Source organism: Pelophylax lessonae, assembly GCF_965119305.1.
Source record: "Pelophylax lessonae genome assembly, chromosome: 1".
Taxonomy (NCBI): Eukaryota; Metazoa; Chordata; class Amphibia; order Anura; family Ranidae; genus Pelophylax; species Pelophylax lessonae.
In genome coordinates this window covers 2,652,655-2,674,365 of record NC_138768.1, presented here as the reverse complement: position 1 = coordinate 2,674,365, position 21,711 = coordinate 2,652,655, and the positions used below count along the sequence as shown (strand labels likewise).

At 54.3% G+C, this 21,711-nt stretch overlaps 1 protein-coding gene across 1 annotated transcript; it reads left to right on the top strand.

Moving 5' to 3' along the window:
• Nucleotides 1-885: 885 nt before the first annotated feature.
• WBP1 (WW domain binding protein 1) lies at nucleotides 886-21,429 on the top strand. Its single transcript, XM_082271912.1, has 4 exons — nucleotides 886-1,043; nucleotides 13,052-13,154; nucleotides 16,695-16,856; nucleotides 20,811-21,429. Exons 1-4 carry the CDS (start codon nucleotides 990-992, stop codon nucleotides 21,425-21,427), a joined length of 936 nt encoding a protein of 311 aa, XP_082128038.1. The 5' UTR covers nucleotides 886-989; the 3' UTR covers nucleotides 21,428-21,429.
• Nucleotides 21,430-21,711: the final 282 nt, after the last annotated feature.

The window sequence follows — 21,711 nt, the reverse complement described above, 5'->3', positions numbered from 1 at the left end:
TTGGGTCCCCGGGACGCGGTGAGCACAGACATTCCTGTGTGCGTCCCAGGGGGAGGGAGATTCTGAGACGCCGTCCATTGTACGCCCTCCCAGAACTACACAAACACTTCACCACCGGATTTCTACAACGGCCGGTCATTAAATGGATAAAATGGAAATGAATTTATAACTTTTATGAAACGCGTTTTATTCCGTCTTTCATTGGTAAAATAAACCGACCAATAAAATCACAGACCGATCATTTCTCTGTCAGTGGGGGGGGTCACATACTTTTTCCTCTCGCTGTGTACAGAATGGGGGTAATGATGATGAATGATGGGTGTTGTAGTCCCCAGGCTGGGGGGCGTTGAGGGGGGTGAGGGGTAATTTATGTGTAAAAGGATGAGGTGGTCACCCTCCCCCCACCGAAGGCAGATCCATAGAGTCCGGCCGCCAGAGATGAGAGAATTCCCCCCATCTATAATAATGAGACAGCGCCCCTACAGGAGGGAGGGAGACCGGCAATGATGGGGTGCCCCCCCCCCTCTATATACAGGGAGAGGACAGCTGTGTGACCCCAGTCATAAATCATCACTTCCGGAGTCACCTCATAAAGCAATCTCTGCGGGGGGCGGGCAGGACTTCCTCTCTACTCTCCGCCCCTCTCTCCCTCCATCCTCCAATCACCGCTAACATCATGTACCGGAAGAAGGAAGCGCTTACTGTCATTGGACAGCTTTCCCAAACCCCGCCCAGAAGAAGGCAAGCTGGAGTCTAATTGGCCGCAGAAGCTGTTAGTCACAATCGGGGCCCCGCCTTCTCCCTGCTATTGGTGGATCTGTTTCGGGCAATCAGCGCTCACGTCCTCTGTAGGGCGCCGGTGATTGGCGGAGGGGGCCGGATGGGCGGAGTCGGCAGTGTTGCTATGCGAGCGGCTGCCGGGCGGAATAAGATGGCGGCGCTGGAGCCGGAGAGCGGGGAGAGGAGACACCGAAACCCATTGTGACAGCATGGAGGAGGCCGGGAACAGCGCCGGCCTATGGGAGAGGAGGGGAGCACACCCGGTGAGGAGGAGGGGGCGGGGACTGGAAGAGAGAGATACACCGAGACCACTCCCACAGGACACACCTCTTCACCGAGACCACACCCACAGGACACACCTCCTCACCGAGACCACACCCACTGGACACACCTCCTCGCCGAGACCACTCCCACTACACTCACAGGACACACCTCCTCACCGAAACCATGCCCTCCATCCAAGAAGACACTCCCCTAATAAGCCACACCCATCACCTCAGAGGCCACACCCCACCTGAAATCACTCTCCATCCCTGAGACCACGCCTATCAGTTCAGAAGCCACACCCCACAAAACAAACCACTCCGCCCATTTCAAAGGCCACAACCCTTTACTGGAACTATTTGTAAACATCAGAAGCCACTCCCTAACAAACCACGCCCAACACCTGATTGGCCACACCCATTTATTGAACCACAAATGGATTCCCTCCCCCATCACCATGGGAGCAGAAATTCTGGGGACCGCATTCAGCTTCACTCCTCCTATTTTCCCACAGACTCCTCCCCCTAACCCCAAGAGCTGACCCTTCACCCACAGACTCCTCCCCCTAACCCCAAGAGCTGACCCTTCACCCACAGACTCCTCCCCCTAACCCCAGGAGGTGACCCTTCACCCACAGACCCCTCCCCCTAACCCCAGGAGCTGACCCTTCACCCACAGACTCCTCCCCCTAACCCTAGGAGCTGACCCTTCACCCACAGACTCCTCCCCCTAACCCTAGGAGCTGCCCCCTCACCCACAGACTCCTCCCCCTAACCCTAGGAGGTGACCCTTCACCCACAGACTCCTCCCCCTAACCCCAGGAGCTGACCCTTCACCCACAGACTCCTCCCCCTAACCCCAGGAGCTGACCCTTCACCCACAGACTCCTCCCCCTAACCCTAGGAGCTGCCCCCTCACCCACAGACTCCTCCCCCTAACCCTAGGAGGTGACCCTTCACCCACAGACCCCTCCCCCTAACCCCAGGAGCTGACCCTTCACCCACAGACTCCTCCCCCTAACCCTAGGAGCTGCCCCCTCACCCACAGACTCCTCCCCCTAACCCTAGGAGGTGACCCTTCACCCACAGACTCCTCCCCCTAACCCTAGGAGCTGACCCTTCACCCACAGACTCCTCCCCCTAACCCTAGGAGCTGCCCCCTCACCCACAGACTCCTCCCCCTAACCCTAGGAGGTGACCCTTCACCCACAGACTCCTCCCCCTAACCCTAGGAGGTGACCCTTCACCCACAGACTCCTCCCCCTAACCCCAGGAGCTGACCCTTCACCCACAGACTCCTCCCCCTAACCCTAGGAGCTGACCCTTCACCCACAGACTCCTCCCCCTAACCCTAGGAGCTGCCCCCTCACCCACAGACTCCTCCCCCTAACCCTAGGAGGTGACCCTTCACCCACAGACTCCTCCCCCTAACCCCAGGAGGTGACCCTTCACCCACAGACCCCTCCCCCTAACCCTAGGAGGTGACCCTTCACCCACAGACTCCTCCCCCTAACCCCAGGAGGTGACCCTTCACCCACAGACTCCTCCCCCTAACCCCAGGAGGTGACCCTTCACCCACAGACTCCTCCCCCTAACCCCAGGAGGTGACCCTTCACCCACAGACTCCTCCCCCTAACCCTAGGAGCTGACCCTTCACCCACAGACCCCTCCCCCTAACCCCAGGAGCTGACCCTTCACCCACAGACCCCTCCCCCTAACCCCAGGAGGTGACCCTTCACCCACAGACTCCTCCCCCTAACCCCAGGAGGTGACCCTTCACCCACAGACTCCTCCCCCTAACCCTAGGAGCTGACCCTTCACCCACAGACCCCTCCCTCTAACCCCAAGATCTGACCCTTCACCCACAGACTCCTCCCCCTAACCCTAGGAGCTGACCCTTCACCCACAGACTCCTCCCCCTAACCCTAGGAGCTGACCCTTCACCCACAGACCCCTCCCCCTAACCCCAAGATCTGACCCTTCACCCACAGACCCCTCCCCCTAACCCCAGGAGGTGACCCTTCACCCACAGACCCCTCCCCCTAACCCCAGGAGGTGACCCTTCACCCACAGACCCCTCCCCCTAACCCCAGGAGCTGACCCTTCACCCACAGACTCCTCCCCCTAACCCTAGGAGCTGACCCTTCACCCACAGACTCCTCCCCCTAACCCTAGGAGGTGACCCTTCATCCACAGACTCCTCCCCCTAACCCCAAGATCTGACCCTTCACCCACAGACCCCTAACCCCAGGAGCTGACCCTTCACCCACAGACTCCTCCCCCTAACCCTAGGAGCTGACCCTTCACCCACAGACTCCTCCCCCTAACCCCAGGAGCTGACCCTTCACCCACAGACTCCTCCCCCTAACCCTAGGAGCTGACCCTTCACCCACAGACTCCTCCCCCTAACCCTAGGAGCTGACCCTTCACCCACAGACTCCTCCCCCTAACCCTAGGAGCTGACCCTTCACCCACAGACTCCTCCCCCTAACCCCAGGAGGTGACCCTTCACCCACAGACTCCTCCCCCTAACCCCAGGAGGTGACCCTTCACCCACAGACTCCTCCCCTTAACCCCAGGAGGTGACCCTTCACCCGCAGACTCCTCCCCCTAACCCCAGGAGCTGACCCTTCACCCACAGACTCCTCCCCCTAACCCCAGGAGGTGACCCTTCACCCACAGACTCCTCCCCCTAACCCCAGGAGGTGACCCTTCACCCACAGACTCCTCCCCTTAACCCCAGGAGGTGACCCTTCACCCGCAGACTCCTCCCCCTAACCCCAGGAGCTGACCCTTCACCCACAGACTCCTCCCCCTAACCCCAGGAGCTGACCCTTCATGGTCCTGGTATGGACAGATCTCATAGCGGGGGATGGTAATAGTCCTGGTTTGGACAGATCTCATAGCAGGGGATGGTAATAGTCCTGGTTTGGACAGATCTCATAGCGGGGGTGGTAATAGTCCTGGTTTGGACAGATCTCATAGCAGGGGATGGTAATAGTCCTGGTTTGGACAGATCTCATAGCGGGGGTGGTAATGGTCCTGGTTTTGGATTTGGCTTGGACAGAACCCGTTGTAGTTTTCGATCCTGGCTTGGAGTGATCCCATTATGGTTGATGATGGTTGTGGCTCTGAGAGATCTCATTGTGAGTGGTGATGGATCCAGTTTGGATAGACCCCATAGTGGTTGGTGATGGATCCAGTTTGGATAGACCCCATAGTGGTTGGTGATGGATCCAGTTTGGATAGACCCCATAGTGGTTGGTGATGGATCTGGTTTGGATAGACCTAGTGGTTGGTGATGGTTCCGTTTTGGATAGACCCCATAGTGGTTGGTGATGGATCCAGTTTGGATAGACCCCCATAGTGGTTGGTAATGGATCCAGTTCGGACAGTTCCCATAGTGGTGAGTGGTGGATCCAGTTTGGATAGACCCCATAGTGGTTGGTGATGGATCCAGTTTGGACAGACCCCATAGTGGTTGGTGATGGATCCAGTTTGGATAGACCCCCATAGTGGTTGGTGATTCTGGTTTTGGATAGACCCCATAGTGGGTGGTGATGGATCCAGCTTTGATAGACCCCATAGTGGTTGGTGATGGATCCAGTTCGGATAGACCCCATAGTGGTTGGTGATGGATCCAGTTCGGATAGACCCCATAGTGGTTGGTGATGGATCCAGTTTGGATAGACCCCATAGTGGTTGGTGATTCTGGTTTTGGATAGACCCCATAGTGGTTGGTGATGGATCCAGTTTGGATAGACCCCATAGTGGTTGGTGATGGATCCAGTTTGGATAGACCCCATAGTGGGTGGTGATGGATCCAGTTTGGATAGACCCCATAGTGGTTGGTGATGGATCCAGTTTGGATAGACCCCATAGTGGTTGGTGGTGGATCCAGTTTGGATAGACCCCATAGTGGTTGGTGATGGATCCAGTTCTGACAGCTCCCATAGTGGTTGGTGATGGATCCAGTTTGGATAGACCCCATAGTGGTTGGTGAGGGTTCCAGTTCAGACAGCTCCCATAGTGGTTGGTGATGGATCCAGTTTGGATAGACCCCATAGTGGTTGGTGAGGGTTCCAGTTCGGACAGCTCCCATAGTGGTTGGTGATGGATCCAGTTCGGACAGTTCCCATAGTGGTGAGTGATGGATCCAGTTTGGATAGACCCCATAGTGGTGAGTGATGGATCCAGTTCGGACAGTTCCCATAGTGGTGAGTGATGGATCCAGTTTGGATAGACCCCATAGTGGTGAGTGATGGATCCAGTTTGGATAGACCCCATAGTGGTTGGTGATGGATCCAGTTTGGATAGACCCCCATAGTGGTTGGTAATGGATCCAGTTCGGACAGTTCCCATAGTGGTGAGTGGTGGATCCAGTTTGGATAGACCCCATAGTGGTTGGTGATGGATCCAGTTTGGACAGACCCCATAGTGGTTGGTGATGGATCCAGTTTGGATAGACCCCATAGTGGTTGGTGATGGATCCAGTTTGGATAGACCCCATAGTGGGTGGTGATGGATCCAGCTTGGATAGACCCCATAGTGGTGAGTGATGGATCCGGTTCGGACAGCTCCCATAGTGGTTGGTGATGGATCCAGTTCGGACAGCTCCCATAGTGGTTAGTGAGGGTTCCGGTTCGGACAGCTCCCATAGTGGTTGGTAATGGTTCCAGTTTAGATAGACCCCATAGTGGTTGGTGGTGGATCCAGTTTAGATAGACCCCATAGTGGTTGGTGGTGGATCCGGTTCGGACAGCTCCCATAGTGGTTGGTGATGGTTCTGGTTTTGGATAGACCCCATAGTGGTTGGTGATGGATCCAGTTCTGACAGCTCCCATAGTGGTTGGTGATGGATCCAGTTTAGATAGACCCCATAGTGGTTGGTGATGGATCCGGTTCGGACAGCTCCCATAGTGGTTGGTAATGGTTCCAGCTTGGACAGATCTCACTGTGGGTGGTGACGGCGGTGGGTCAGTCGGCTCTGGCTGTAACTTAGTTTGTTGGGGGGAGAATGTTACTTTGTGTTTACAGTACACAGAGGGGACGGTGACGTTATGTGTAGAGGATTTGTGTCTTTGTCATTCGCTGTGACTTCACTCAGACATGGTTGTGCCTGGACTGTATGAAGCTCACATGTTCACTGCTGAACATTTGCTGCCGTCCATCTACCCCAGTGACACGGTGAGTCCCCGGGAGGGTCCCATCCATGGGGTGCCAGGTACAGTTCTTGGTGGAGAGTATTTGGATGCTGGTGATTGGTGGAGAAAACTCCAGTGTAGATCAGAGTTCAGGGTGAATAGTTATTCGATTATTGATCGGCTAGAGCCCAGAACCTTCCATTCTGTACAACAGCTGGTCATGTGATCAATGATGAGGCATTCATTTGGGGGGGGGGGGGTCACTACAATGCTCAGCACTTTAGTATATGGGGTTACCAGAGAAGGCTTGGGGGCTCCTCGGTGCTCCTTCCTTGGAGGTCAATGGTGCAGTTGCAGTTATTGGGGATCAGTGATAGAGAATTCACTCAGGGTGAGGGGTCGGGATGGTTTAATAGCCTGGGGGGACAGAGAGCAGGAATTGTGTAATTGCTGGGTTCAGCTGTGCTGCTGGGTGTGGGGTTGTTGGAGGGGGCAGTATGGAATTGGGGGTGCTCTGGTTGGAGAGGGAACAGTCGGGGTAGAATAGGAGGCTAGTCTGGCTGAAGGAGTCAGGATGGAATTGAGGGTGCTCTGGTTGGAGAGGGAACAGTCGGGGTGGAATAGGAGGCTAGTCTGGCTGAAGGAGTCAGGATGGAATTGGGGGTGCTCTGGTTGGAGAGGGAACAGTCGGGGTGGAATAGGCGGCTAGTCTGGCTGAAGGAGTCAGGATGGAATTGGGGGTGCTCTGGTTGGAGAGGGAACAGTCGGGGTGGAATAGGCGGCTAGTCTGGCTGAAGGAGTCAGGATGGAATTGGGGGTGCTCTGGTTGGAGAGGGAACAGTCGGGGTAGAATAAGCGGTTAGTCTGGCTGAAGGAGTCAGGACGGAATTGGGGGTGCTCTGGTTGGAGAGAGAACAGTCGGGGTAGAATAGGAGGCTAGTCTGGCTGAAGGAGTCAGGATGGAATTGGGGGTGCCATGTTTGGAGAGGGAACAGTCGGGGTGGAATAGGCGGCTAGTCTGGCTGAAGGAGTCAGGATGGAATTGAGGGGTGCCATGGTTGGAGAGGGAACAGTCGGGGTGGAATAGGCGGCTAGTCTGGCTGAAGGAGTCAGGATGGAATTGGGGGTGCCATGGTTGGAGAGGGAACAGTCGGGGTGGAATAGGCGGCTAGTCTGGCTGAAGGAGTCAGGATGGAATTGGGGGTGCCATGGTTGGAGAGGGAACAGTCGGGGTGGAATAGGCGGCTAGTCTGGCTGAAGGAGTCAGGATGGAATTGGGGGTGCTCTGGTTGGAGAGGGAACAGTCGGGGTAGAATAAGCGGTTAGTCTGGCTGAAGGAGTCAGGACGGAATTGGGGGTGCTCTGGTTGGAGAGAGAACAGTCGGGGTAGAATAGGAGGCTAGTCTGGCTGAAGGAGTCAGGATGGAATTGGGGGTGCCATGTTTGGAGAGGGAACAGTCGGGGTGGAATAGGCGGCTAGTCTGGCTGAAGGAGTCAGGATGGAATTGAGGGGTGCCATGGTTGGAGAGGGAACAGTCGGGGTGGAATAGGCGGCTAGTCTGGCTGAAGGAGTCAGGATGGAATTGGGGGTGCCATGGTTGGAGAGGGAACAGTCGGGGTGGAATAGGCGGCTAGTCTGGCTGAAGGAGTCAGGATGGAATTGGGGGTGCCATGGTTGGAGAGGGAACAGTCGGGGTGGAATAGGCGGCTAGTCTGGCTGAAGGAGTCAGGATGGAATTGGGGGTGCTCTGGTTGGAGAGGGAACAGTCGGGGTGGAATAGGCGGCTAGTCTGGCTGAAGGAGTCAGGATGGAATTGGGGGTGCCATGGTTGGAGAGGGAACAGTCGGGGTGGAATAGGCGGTTAGTCTGGCTGAAGGAGTCAGGATGGAATTGGGGGTGCTCTGGTTGGAGAGGGAACAGTCAGGGTGGAATAGGCGGCTAGTCTGGCTGAAGGAGTCAGGATGGAATTGGGGGTGCCATGGTTGGAGAGAGAACAGTCGGGGTAGAATAGGAGGCTAGTCTGGCTGAAGGAGTCAGGATGGAATTGGGGGTGCCATGGTTGGAGAGAGAACAGTCGGGGTAGAATAGGAGGCTAGTCTGGCTGAAGGAGTCAGGATGGAATTGGGGGTGCCATGGTTGGAGAGGGAACAGTCGGGGTGGAATAGGCGGCTAGTCTGGCTGAAGGAGTCAGGATGGAATTGGGGGTGCTCTGGTTGTAAAGGGAGAGTGTCAGGAGGGAACTGGGAATGCTCTGGCTTGAGTGGGAGGGGTCAGGATGGAATTGGGGGTGTTATTCCTGGTTAATTCAAGATGGGATTAGGGGTATTTAGGCTTGAAGGGACAGGATAGATTTGAGGGGTGCTGCACAGGTGAGGTCAGGATGGAAAAAAGGCGTAGATAGGCTTGAGGAGTCAGGACAAAATTGGAGGTGCTCCAGTTTGAGGGAAAGAGACAGCATGGAACTGGGGGTGTTTTGGTTAGAGGGGGAGGAGTCAGGATGAAATCAGGGGTGTTTTCTTTGGAGGGAGAGGAGTTAGGATGAATGTGAGGGTGCTCTGGCTAGAGGGGGAGGGTTCAGGATAGAATTAAGGGGTGTTCTGGCTGGAGGGGTGAGAATGGAATCAAGGGGTGCTTTTGTTGGAAAGACCAAGATGGAATTGAGGGGTGCATTGGCTGGGAGACGAGGGGTTAGGATAGAATTGGCTAGAGGAATAGGGGTCAGAATAGAAGGGGGGGTGCTCTGCTTGAAGATGGAGTGTCAGGATTGAATTTGGGTTACTTTGTCTTGAGGGGTCAGGATTTATGGTGGAGGGTCAGTGTTGGAATGTTGGGTGCTCTGGGTGGAGGGGGAGGGTCAGTGTTGGAATGTTGGTGTTCTGAATGGAGGGGGAGGGTTAGCGTTGGAATGGTGGTTGCTCTGGGTGGAGGGGGTGGGTCAGTGTTGGAACGGTGGTTGCTCTGGGTGGAGGGGGAGGGTCAGTGTTGGAACGGTGGTTGCTCTGGGTGGAGGGGGAGGGTCAGTGTTGGAACGGTGGTTGCTCTGGGTGGAGGGGGAGGGTCAGTGTTGGAATGGTGGGTGCTCTGGGTGGAGGGGGAGGGTCATTGTTGGATTGGTGGGTGCTCTGGGTGGAGAGGGAGGGTTAGCGTTGGAATAATGGATGCTCTCGGTGGAGGGGGAGGGTCAGTGTTGGAATGGTGGTGCTCTGAATGGAGGGTCAGTGTTGGAATGGTGGGCGCTGTGGGTAGAGGGTCAGTGTTGGAATGGTGGGTGCTCTGGGTGGAGGGGGAGGGTCAGTGTTGGAATGGTGGGTGCTGTGGGTGGAGGGTCAGTGTTAGAATGGTGGGTGCTGTGGGTGGAGGGTCAGTGTTAGAATGGTGGGTGCTGTGGGTAGAGGGTCAGTGTTGGAATGGTGGGTGCTGTGGGTGAAGGGTCAGTGTTGGAATGGTGGGTGCTGTGGGTGGAGGGTCTGCATTGGAATGGTGGGTGCTCTGGATGGAGGGGGAAGGTCAGCATTAGAATGGTGGGTCCTCTGGGTGGAGATGAGGGTCAGTGTTGGAATGGTGGTGCTCTGGGTGGAGGGTCAGTGTTGGAATGGAGGGTGGTCTGGGTGGAGGGTCAGCATTGGCATGGTGGGCGCTGTGGGTGAAGGGTCAGTGTTGGAATGGTGGTGCTCTGGGTGGAGGGGGAGGGTCAGCGTTGGAATGGTGGGTCCTCTGGGTGGAGGGGAAGGGTCAGCGTTGGAATGGTGGGTCCTCTGGGTGGAGGGGGAGGGTCTTGGTTGGATTGATGGGTGCTCTAGGTGGAGGGGGAGGGTCAGTGTTGGAATGGTAGGTCCTCTCGGTGGAGGGGAAGTGCTAGATTGGTGGGTGCTCTGTGTGGAGGGGGGAGGATCAGCATTGGAATGGTGGGTGCTCTGAGTGGAGGGGGAGGATCAGTGTTGGAATTATAGGTCCTCTCGGTGGAGGGGAAGGGTCAGCACTAGATTTGTGGGTGCTCTGGGTGGAGGGGGGAGGGTCAGCGTTGGAATGGTGGGTGCTCTGTGTGGAGGGGGAGGGTCAGTGTTGGAATGGTGGGTGCTCTGGGTGGAGGGTCAGAGGGTCAGTGTTGGAATGGTGGGTGCTCTGGGTGGAGGGTCAGTGTTGGAATGGTGGGTGCTCTGGGTGGAGGGTCAGTGTTGGAATGGTGGGTGCTCTGGGTGGAGGATCAGCGTTGAATTGGTGGGTGCTCTGGATGGAAGGGGGAGGGTCAGCGATGGAATGATGGGTGCTGTGGGTGAAGGGTCAGTGTTGGAATGGTGGGTGCTCTGGGTGAAGAGTCAGTGTTGGAATGGTGGGTGCACTAGGCATAAGGGGAGGGTCAGCGTTGGAATGGTGGGTGCTCTGGGTGGAGGTTCAGTGTTGGAATGGTGGGTGCTCTGGGTGGAGGATCAGCGTTGAATTGGTGGGTGCTCTGGATGGAAGGGGGAGGGTCAGCGATGGAATGATGGGTGCTGTGGGTGAAGGGTCAGTGTTGGAATGGTGGGTGCTCTGGGTGAAGAGTCAGTGTTGGAATGGTGGGTGCACTAGGCGTAAGGGGAGGGTCAGCGTTGGAATGGTGGGCGCTGTGGGTGAAGGGTCAATGTTGGAATGGTGGGTGCTCTGGGTGAAGAGTCAGTGTTGGAATAGTGGGTGCTCTGGGTGGAGGGGGGAGGGTCAGTTTTGGAATGGTGATGCTCTGGGTGGAGGGTCAGTGTTGGATTGGTGGATGTTCTAGGTGGAGGGTCAGTGTTGGAATGGTGGGTGCTCTGGGTGGAGGGTCAGTGTTGGAATGGTGGGTGCTCTGGGTGGAGGGTCAGTGTTGGAATGGTGGATGTTCTGGGTGGAGGGTCAGTGTTGGAATGGTGGGTGCTCTGGGTGGAGGTTGAGTGTTGGAATGGTGGGTGCTCTGGGTAGAGGGTCAGTGTTGGAATGGTGGGTGCTCTGGGTGGAGGGTCAGTGTTGGAATGGTGGATGTTCTGGGTGGAGGTTCAGTGTTGGAATGGTGGATGTTCTGGGTGGAGGGTCAGTGTTTGAATGGTGGGTGCTCTGGGTAGAGGGTCAGTGTTGGATTGGTGGATGTTCTAGGTGGAGGGTCAGTGTTGGAATGGTGGGTGCTCTGGGTGGAGGGTCAGTGTTGGATTGGTGGGTGCTCTGGGTGGAGGGTCAGTGTTGGAATGGTGGGTGCTCTGGGTGGAGGTTCAGTGTTGGAATGGTGGGTGCTCTGGGTAGAGGGTCAGTGTTGGAATGGTGGGTGCTCTGGGTAGAGGGTCAGTGTTGGAATGGTGGGTGCTCTGGGTGGAGGTTCAGTGTTGGAATGGTGGGTGCTCTGGGTGGAGGTTCAGTGTTGGAATGGTGGGTGCTCTGGGTAGAGGGTCAGTGTTGGAATGGTGGGTGCTCTGGGTGGAGGGTCAGTGTTGGAATGGTGGGTGCTCTGGGTGGAGGGTCAGTGTTGGATTGGTGGATGTTCTGGGTGGAGGGTCAGTGTTGGAATGGTGGTGTTCTGGGTGGAGGGTCAGTGTGAATAGCGATGCTCTGGGTGGAGGTTCAGTGTTGGAATGGTGGGTGCTCTGGGTAGAGGGTCAGTGTTGGAATGGTGGGTGCTCTGGGTGGAGGTTCAGTGTTGGAATGGTGGGTGCTCTGGGTGGAGGGTCAGTGTTGGAATGGTGGGTGCTCTGGGTGGAGGTTCAGTGTTGGAATGGTGGGTGCTCTGGGTGGAGGGTCAGTGTTGGAATGGTGGGTGCTCTGGGTGGAGGTTCAGTGTTGGAATGGTGGGTGCTCTGGGTAGAGGGTCAGTGTTGGAATGGTGGGTGCTCTGGGTGGAGGTTCAGTGTTGGAATGGTGGTGCTGTGGGTGGAGGGAGGAGGGTCAGTGTTGGAATGGTGGGTGCTCTGGGTGAAGGGTCAGTGTTGGAATGGTGATGTTCTGGGTGGAGGGTCAGTGTTGGAATTGTGGGTGCTCTGGGTGGAGGGTCAGTGTTGGATTGGTGGATGTTCTGGGTGGAGGGTCAGTGTTGGAATGGTGGGTGCTCTGGGTGGAGGGTCAGAGGGTCAGTGTTGGAATGGTGGGTGCTCTGGGTGGAGGGTCAGTGTTGGAATGGTGGTGCTCTGGGTGGAGGGTCAGAGGGTCAGTGTTGGAATGGTGGGTGCTCTGGGTGGAAGGTCAGTGTTGGAATGGTGGGTGCTCTGGGTGGAGGGTCAGTGTTGGAATGGTGGATGTTCTGGGTGGAGGGTCAGTGTTGGAATGGCGGGTGCTCTGGGTGGAGGGTCAGTGTTGGATTGGTGGATGTTCTGGGTGGAGGGTCAGTGTTGAAATGGTGGGTGCTCTGGGTGGAGGGTCAGTGTTGGATTGGTGGATGTTCTGGGTGGAGGGTCAGTGTTGGAATGGTGGTGCTCTGGGTGGAGGGTCAGTGTTGGAATGGTGGTGCTCTGGGTGGAGGGTCAGTGTTGGATTGGTGGATGTTCTGGGTGGAGGGTCAGTGTTGAAATGGTGGGTGCTCTGGGTGGAGGGTCAGTGTTGGATTGGTGGATGTTCTGGGTGGAGGGTCAGTGTTGGAATGGTGGTGCTCTGGGTGGAGGGTCAGTGTTGGAATGGTGGGAGCTCTGGGTGGAGGGTCAGTGTTGGAATGGTGGTGCTCTGGGTGGAGGTTCAGTGTTGGAATGGTGGGTGCTCTGGGTGGAGGGGAAAGGTCGGCGTTTGATTGGTGGATGCTATGACTAGAGGGGGAAGGTCAGCATTGGATTGGTGGGTGCTCTGTCTGGTGAAGGTGATTGTGAAATGTGGATGGGGGGTCTGTGGGTTTGCTGTAATTTGTTGTCCATCACATGACCCATTTGTCTTCTCCACAGGTCCGGGAGCAATGCCCCGGGGTGAACAATAAGCCCTACGTGTGTGAGAGTGGTCACTGCTGTGGGGAGACTGGCTGTTGCACCTACTACTACGAGCTGTGGTGTGAGTATCCGCCCTTACTGTCATTCCTGTGACATCATCACAATGACATCATCAGGGATTTCCTCTTCCAAACTCTCCACCCACAATCTGCATTCCTTTACTCCCATTTATTAGCAGAATGATGGATTTCCTTACCGAGAAATGAATTGAAATCTTAATGTAATTATTGACAGGAGATCGATGACATGTGATTCCGCTCCTTCTCTACTGAAAGGCTCAGATCCAGATTTGTGGTCGCTGTCAAGGCTCAGGTCAAGGATTGGAGTCGATGTTGGGCTCATGTCCTCATTTGAGTTTGGTGTCAGGGTTCAGGTCCAGGTTTGGAGTCTAGTTTTGGGGTTCAGGTCCAGGTTGGAGACTAGTGTCGGGGGTTCCGGTTTGGAGTTTAGTGTCGGGGCTCTGGTCCAGGTTTGAAGTCTAGTGTCCAGGTTTGGAGTCGGTGTTAGGGCTCATGTCCAGGTTTGGAGGCTAGTATCGAGGCTCAGGTCCTGGTTTAAAATCTAGTGTCTGGGTTCCGGTGCAGGTTGGAGTCTAGTGTTGAAGCTCAGGTCCAGGTTTGGAGTCTAATGCCGGGGTTCAGGTCCAGGTTTGGAGTCTAGTGCCGGGGGTTCTGGTCCAGGTTTGGAGTCTAGTGACGGGGGTCAGGTCCAGGTTTGGAGTCTAATGTCGGGGGTCAGGTCCAGGTTTGGAGTCTACTGTTGGGGGCCCAGGTCCATTTGTAGTCTAGTGCTGGGGTTCAGGTCCAGGTTTGGAGTCTAGTGCTGGGGGTTCTGGTCCAGGTTGGAGTTAAGTGTCGGGGTCCAGGTTTGAAGTCTAGTGTCCAGGTTTGGAGTCGGTGTTAGGGCTCAGTTCCAGGTTTGAGGTCTAGTGTTAGGGCTCATGTCCAGGTTTGGAGGCTAGTATCGAGGCTCAGGTCCTGGTTTAAAATCTAGTGTCTGGGTTCCGGTGCAGGTTGGAGTCTAGTGTTGAGGCTCAGGTCCAGGTTTGGAGTCTAATGCCGGGGTTCAGGCCCAGGTTTGGAGTCTAGTGCCGGGGGTTCTGGTCCAGGTTTGGAGTCTAGTGCCGGGGTTCAGGTCCAGGTTTGGAGTCTAGTGTCGGGTGTTCAGGTCCAGGTTGGAGTCTAGTGTCGGGGTTCAGGTCCAGGTTGGAGTCTAGTGTCGGGGTTCAGGTCCAGGTTGGAGTCTAGTGTCGGGTGTTCAGGTCCAGGTTGGAGTCTAGTGTCGGGGTTCACGTCCAGGTTGGAGTCTAGTGTCGGGGTTCAGGTCCAGGTTGGAGTCTAGTGTCGGGGTTCAGGTCCAGGTTGGAGTCTAGTGTCTGGGTTCCGGTGCAGGTTGGAGTCTAGTGTTGAGGCTCAGGTCCAGGTTTGGAGTCTAATGCCGGGGTTCAGGCCCAGGTTTGGAGTCTAGTGCCGGGGGTTCTGGTCCAGGTTTGGAGTCTAGTGCCGGGGTTCAGGTCCAGGTTTGGAGTCTAGTGTCGGGTGTTCAGGTCCAGGTTGGAGTCTAGTGTCGGGGTTCAGGTCCAGGTTGGAGTCTAGTGTCGGGGTTCAGGTCCAGGTTGGAGTCTAGTGTCGGGTGTTCAGGTCCAGGTTGGAGTCTAGTGTCGGGGTTCACGTCCAGGTTGGAGTCTAGTGTCGGGGTTCAGGTCCAGGTTGGAGTCTAGTGTCGGGGTTCAGGTCCAGGTTGGAGTCTAGTGTCGGGGTTCAGGTCCAGGTTGGAGTCTAGTGTCAAGGTTCAGGTCCAGGTTTGAAGTCTAATGCCGGGATTCAGGTCCAGGTTTGAGTCTAGTGTCGGGGGTTCAGGTCCAGGTTGGAGTCTAGTGTTGGGGTTCAGTTTCAGGTTGGAGTCTAGTGTCGGGGTTCAGGTCCAGGTTGGAGATTAGTGTCGGGGTCCAGGTTTGGAGTGTAGTGTTGGGATTCAGGTCCAGTTTGGAGACTAGTGTCGGTGCTCAGGTTTGGAGTCTAGTGTCGGGGCTCAGGTCCAGGTTTGGAGTCTAGTGTCGGGGCTCAGGTCCAGGTTTGGAGTCTAGTGTCGGGGCTCAGGTCCAGGTTTGGAGTCTAGTGTCGGGGGTCAGGTCCAGGTTTGGAGTCTAATGTCGGGGGTCAGGTCCAGGTTTGGAGTCTACTGTTGGGGGCCCAGGTCCATTTGTAGTCTAGTGCTGGGGTTCAGGTCCAGGTTGGAGTTTAGTGTCGGGGTTCAGGATTGGAGTTTAGTGTCGGGGGTTCAGGTTTGGAGTCTAGTGTCGGGGGTTCAGGTTTAGAGTCTAGTGTCGGGGTTCAGGTTTGGAGTCTAGTGTCTGGGCTCAAGTCCAGGTATGGAGTCTAGTGTCGGGGTTCAGGTCCTGGTTTGGGCTCAGTGTCGGGGTACAGTTCCTGGTTTGGGCTCAGTGTCGGGGTTCAGGTCCTGGTTTGGGCTCAGTGTCGGGGTTCAGGTCCTGGTTTGGGCTCAGTGTCGGGGCTTGGATCCAGACTTGAATTCATTAATGATTGTCCTTTATTGGGCAGATTAGGAAATGTTATCTTTTCCTAGTTGTACATCACAGGACACTCCATATTTATCTCTACTTGGGTTATGCTGCCACCTTAAGATAAATGGATGCTGGCCACAAAAGGCAGGACTCCCCGCCCAGGAATATCTTATCCTAATCCTAGGCATCCTAAGGAGAAGGTGGATGTTGTCCACTCTGTTTTACTTTATCTTCTGTGTCCATGTAAGTTCTACTTGAGAGTCCTCACAAGGGTCAGTAATCCAAACTATGGTAGGAAGGGTAAGGTGCCTCCTTATCCAGGCATTGCCCATTCCACCAGAAGTGTCGGTGCTTTTTGGGTTATTCAGCATCAATATTCAGTTATTTGTAAAGCTGCTACCTGGTCTTCTCTTCACACCTTTATAGACTTCTAGCAGGTACTGTAGATGTTTGTGCCTCTGCTGACGCTAGTTTTGGGAGGAAGGTCTTAGAGGTAGTGTTTTAATGGGGTCCCCCCAATGCTGGGGTTTGCGCCTGTTGGCCTTGTTGCTGTGTTACCTTCATAATCAAAAAAATGTATTTTCAATTTCAGTTGGTAACGAAACGCATCGCACGTGTCTATTCCACATTGCTTGCTGTGATACTGAGGCTCAACTGAGCTGGGAGGGGTTATGTCATAGGTGGAGATTCCTGACTTTTTTATTTTTTTGGCCGGTGTCCATTCACCTGAAGGTGGCAGCATAACCCCCGTAGTCATGAAGTCCTCGGTGTCCTGTAATGTACTTCAGGAATATCTGTCCCCTTAGCCTGAACCAGATTGGACCGGAAACGCACAGCTGTTGTGGAGGGTGAACTCCATCGCCACCTGTCAGATCTGTGCTGACATCACGCACATACAGGATATAGCTGTGATGTCACAGGGAAGGGATGCCTGGAGATCACATGACTGCAGGTATTTAGTGTCTCTATTGCGTTATATGGGGATTACAATGAAGCCCAATTCCAGAATTACGCATTGTGATGATATAAATAATGGGAACTGTTTTATGGATTGTGACCCCCCTCTCCTCCCCGCAGGGTTTTGGCTCCTCTGGACGGTTCTGATCCTCCTCAGTTGTTGCTGTGCCTATCGCCATCGCCGCGCCAAACTGCGCCTGCAGCACCAACAAAGACAGCGCGAGATAAACCTTATCGCCTACCATCGTGCCTGCCATTACCCACCGTCCATGCTTGATCTGAGTAAGTATCCAAATCCTAGCACACTGGGGTCATGAAAGAAAGGCAGTCACATCAGTCTCTGCACCAGAGGAGCTTACAATCTATTGACCCATGGAGCAGTGCAGGGCTGCAGGTTGAAGAATGTACCTGCTGGCATTGGATCAGGCTAAAGCTTTTGATCGGTTCAATCATTAGTACCTATGGCTGCTTCTTGGCAAGTATGGCCTGGAGGGGGGCTTTATCGCTTGGGTGAGGACTTTGTACAGTGGGGCTGAAGTTTCATGTTTGTGAATGGTTGGATCGGAGGGCCTTTTGAGGTTGGCTCGGTGTGCATCAGGGGTGTCCTTTGCGTCCTCTGCTATACGCGTTTGCAATTGATCCCTTCATCAGGAGATTATAGAGCGGATCATTGTGTGGGGTGCCTTTGAGCATTCCTGGTGAGCCCCCTTTGAGGGTTGTGGCCTATGCTGATGACGTGTCTGTTTTCATCTCTGGGACAGAGGAGGCGAAGGAGGTGGTTTTAGTGATGGAGCAGTATGCTGAGGCATTAGGCTCAAACATCAATCAGGATAAGAGTGAAGTTTTCTGGATGGGAGAGGAAGGTGATGGCTTTGAGCTTCCGGACACCTTCCCAGAGCCCCAGCAGGAAATGTACATTTTAGGCATTAAATTTGGTCCTGGCAATTATGGCCTTGCACATTGGGTAAGCAGGCTACAAGATGCCAATGTCAAGGTTGCCAGCTGGAAGGATGGGAAACTCTCTTACAGGGAAAGGATTGGCCTGATTAAAACTTGCCTGATCCCAGTATTTCTGTATGTCAGCTTTGTCTGTGTTTTGCCACTGTCTCTCTATGCGAGAATCCATAGCGGTTTCTTCCAGCTGTTATGGGGAATTAAACTAAACCTCATTCAGAGGTCTGTAACCTACCTTCCAAGGCGGATGGGTTGCCTAGGTATGGTCAACCCAGTGGTATTCTTTTCTCTGATGTTTTTGAAACATAATTTTGGTAACATGCTGGCAGAGGAACTGCCTGGGTGGGTTGATAATTTTTAGTCCTGGTTAGGGCCTTTTCTGCAGAGCTGGAAGAATGGTGGGCCAGTGAAAATCCTGAGGTTCTGACAAGGTGAGCTCCCGGCTTATGTCGCCCCGTGCCTGAAAATGCTTCAGCAGGGGCGAGTGATGGTGAAGAAATTAAAGGCCCTGGAGAGGAGGGTTGTTGAATTTTCCTTTAGCGAGCCACTAGCCTTGAGGGATTGCCCAGGCCCTGTTATGAGGGAGGGTCTGCATTGGATTCATTTGGAGGGAATCCTTTTAAAGTTTGGGGATTTGGCCTGGCTCGTGTTCTTGTTGGCAGACTTTATGTGAAGGGCAACCTGAAACATCGCTCTGTGGAGAACCATGGTTGTCCAAGAGTGGAGTGTGGCAGTGTGGAGGAGACGGTGGACCATTTCTTGCTTCAGTGCCCCTTTAATATAGAAGTGTATAAACGGGTGGGTGGGGCTCTGGGTATCTCTTTCCTTTTCCACATTAGTTATGCAGAGTGGTCATACGGGGCTTTTCAGACTCACTGGGATTTTGAGACACTTCTTTTGTTTTTTTTTAGTTTGCTTAGTAGTCTGTTACTACACATGGAATGGACGGTGTCAGGTTTCCAACTGGGGGAAAAAAGTCCTTCTTGTCGAGGTGGTGGTGCACAACATTCTGGGAGAGGTTGGGAAGATTTGGGGTCTTGAGAAGGACAGGTGGCGGCCAGGGACCTGGACAAAAGCATTAGGCAATGGTCTCTATACTGAGGCCCAATGGTTGGATGGCCTTTATCCAGCGCTTGGGGCACTATACCTCCCATTGATACCAATGATGGGGCACTGTTCTTCCCATTGATACCAATGATGGGGCACTGTTCTTCCCATTGATACCAATGATGGGGCACTGTTCTTCCCATTGATACCAATGATGGGGCACTGTTCCTCCCACTGATACCAATGATGGGGCACTGTTCCTCCCACTGACACCAATGATGGGGCACTATTCCTCCCACTGACACCAATGATGGGGCACTATTCCTCCCACTGACACCAATGATGGGGCACTATTCCTCCCACTGATACCAATGATGGGGCACTATTCCTCCCACTGACACCAATGATGGGGCACTGTTCCTCCAACTGATACCAATGATGGGGCACTGTTCCTCCCATTGATACCAATGATGGGGCACTTCCTTCCTTCCACTGACACCAATGATGGGGCATTGGTTATGTCCCCTGACACCAGGACATTTTCTACTTCCATTGGGCAAAGTCCCTGAAGGATGGTAAACTGGACCTTTGTTTGGAAAGATTGGAGACACCTGGTGTGGCATGGAGTAATGTCAGGTCCTGTAGCTGCTATCTGTCAGTCTCTGGGTTTGTGGCTTCTGTACTTTCATGTCCCCTAGATTTTTATAAGATCAGAATTTTAAATAAAAAGGTGCAGCATGGATGGGTTAAATGTTTGATTGTTTCTTAGCCTGTGGTTGTGTTTAGGTGATCGGTCGCACTTTGTGGTGCTTTAGATATATTGGTAATATAGATATGTTTCTTTTGTTTATATAAAAACTAGGGATGCACCGTATTTGCACGAGTATCAGTACTTACGAAAATGCTCCCGATCCCAAAACCAAAAAGGTGCTCACCGGGCTAGAGGGGATGTAGTAGTGCCCCCCCCCCCCCCCCAAGCTGACATCACTTCCGTTCTATACCCATAGGGTCCGGGAACTTCTCCTCCAGCCCTGTGAGCACCTCCAGCGGCCGTGATTTGCCATAATCTGCGGCACCGGGGCACTGCAGATTTTTGCATTTGGCCAGATATATACTTAAAGCGAAGCTCCAGTCTCTGAAGTGGAAATTAAAAATCAGCAGCTACAGAAACTGTATCTGCTGACTTTTAATAAACAGCCACTCACCTGTCCCAGGATACAGCGGTGTGCTTACCCTAGTTCACCCATGTTCTCCCTGTGTCCTCCCACGCTGGCATCTTCACTATGGGCACCCAGCTGTGACAGCTTGCGGGTTCACAACTGGGTGCCCATGTGTAAGTGGCGCTGGGCTCTGCGACTGGTCCTGAAGTCTTCTGGGACACATGATGGTGGGTAGGACTCTGGGTATCCCTTTCCTTTCCCATGTAAGTCATGCAGAGTGGTCATACGGGGCTTTTCAGACTCACCGGGATTTTGAGACCCTTTTAAATTTTTTTTTTTGTTAGCGTACTAGTCTTCTACTGCACGTGGGATGGACAATGTCAGGTGTCAGGTATTTTCTCTCGGCGGGGGGGGGGGGGGGGGTGGAGTCCTTCCTGTTGAGGTGGTGGTGCACAACACTCTGGGAGAGGTTGGGAAGATATGGGATCTTGAGAATGACAGGTAGGGGTCAGGGGCCTGGACAAAAGCTATGATGGTCAGAGGGAGGGGGGATCGCCTACGGTAATCGAAGCTGAAGTTGGAGCGTGTATTCGCAAACCAAAAGCTCCATTTCACAAACAGTTGCTGGGAGGAGGCCTTAAAGTTGAACTTCCCCTTTTGGGTGGAGCTCCGCTTTAATGTGAGTTCTAACATTTTTAATAAACTGCCCACTCAATGGCACTTTTCCTTTTCTATACTCACACAGGAACAGTGGGGGAAATGGCATGAGATTCTTTGCCGTGCGATCTGCACCAACTTTTTTCGTATTGATGCAAATCACACCGCAAAGTATCGGTACTCCTACTCACTGATAGAAAAAAACGGTATTGGTGCAACTCCAATAGAAACAAAAATGCCCCCCTGTAAGGTGTCTGAATTAAAAACCGCGTTTCCCTTCTAGTAACCAATCAGTGTCCCCCTTACATGTCCCATTCTGCCTTTAGAAGAGGGAAGGGAGAAGCTGGTTGGCTGCCAGGAAGGGAAGGTACTGTTTGGCATTCAGTAAAATGTAACTCTGCATTTTCTTCTCCTGCAGGGGCGCTGTCATCGTTCAAACTTCCGGCCTACGAGGAAGTGGCGTACCGGCCCACCACCCCTCCTCCTCCATACAGCTCCGTCCTCACCCAGCTGGGTCTGCCCTCTTCATCTCCGCCTCCGCCCTCTGACCCACCCTCCCTCACCCCCAGCTCCGAGCACACCAGCAGCTGCTCCTGCACCTCTGGCTGTATGCTGTCCGGCAGCAGCTCCTTCACCGTCCAAGTGACTGACGAGACGGGGACCAGCCTGGGCAGCTCGGCCAGCGAAGGTGGGAGCTGGGAGGCCAGTCCCGAGGAGGAGGGGGCTTGTGGCAGGGAGCGCGGCCTTCACAAGCAGACAGCCTTCTCCTCCTATGTGGATTTCTTTGACGGTCACCACTGCTGGGATATCGAAGAGGTAGATGAGGAGGATGAGGAAGAACATTACAGACAGAGGAGGCTGACCGGGGACTCAGGAATCGAAGTGTGCCTCTGCCAGGTGGCGGGGGAGGAGGAAGATGGAGAAGATACGAGGCAAGTCCACGATAACCCGGACTGTGCACAGAGGAGCCAATCGCAAGAATCATCCACAGAGAAAGCCGATGCAGAGTCAGATTCCCGGGTCCAGGCAGTGTGACTATAGGAGGGAGATGGTTCTAGAGCCTGGGGGTCGGCGTGAAGAGAGAGGGCAACGGGCCCATTTTCCTATCAATCCATCTCAGGAGAGAGGGCAAGTGGACCACCTGGGCCCCTGACTCCGTAACAGGAGAGGGACCATTGGGCAATTTGGGCCTTCAAACCCAACAGTCCATCTCAGGAGTTTGGGCAGCTGGACCACCTGGGCCCCGACTCCATATCAGGAGAGAGACCATTGGGCAATTTGGGCCTTTAACCCAAACAGTCCATCTCAGGAGAGGGGGC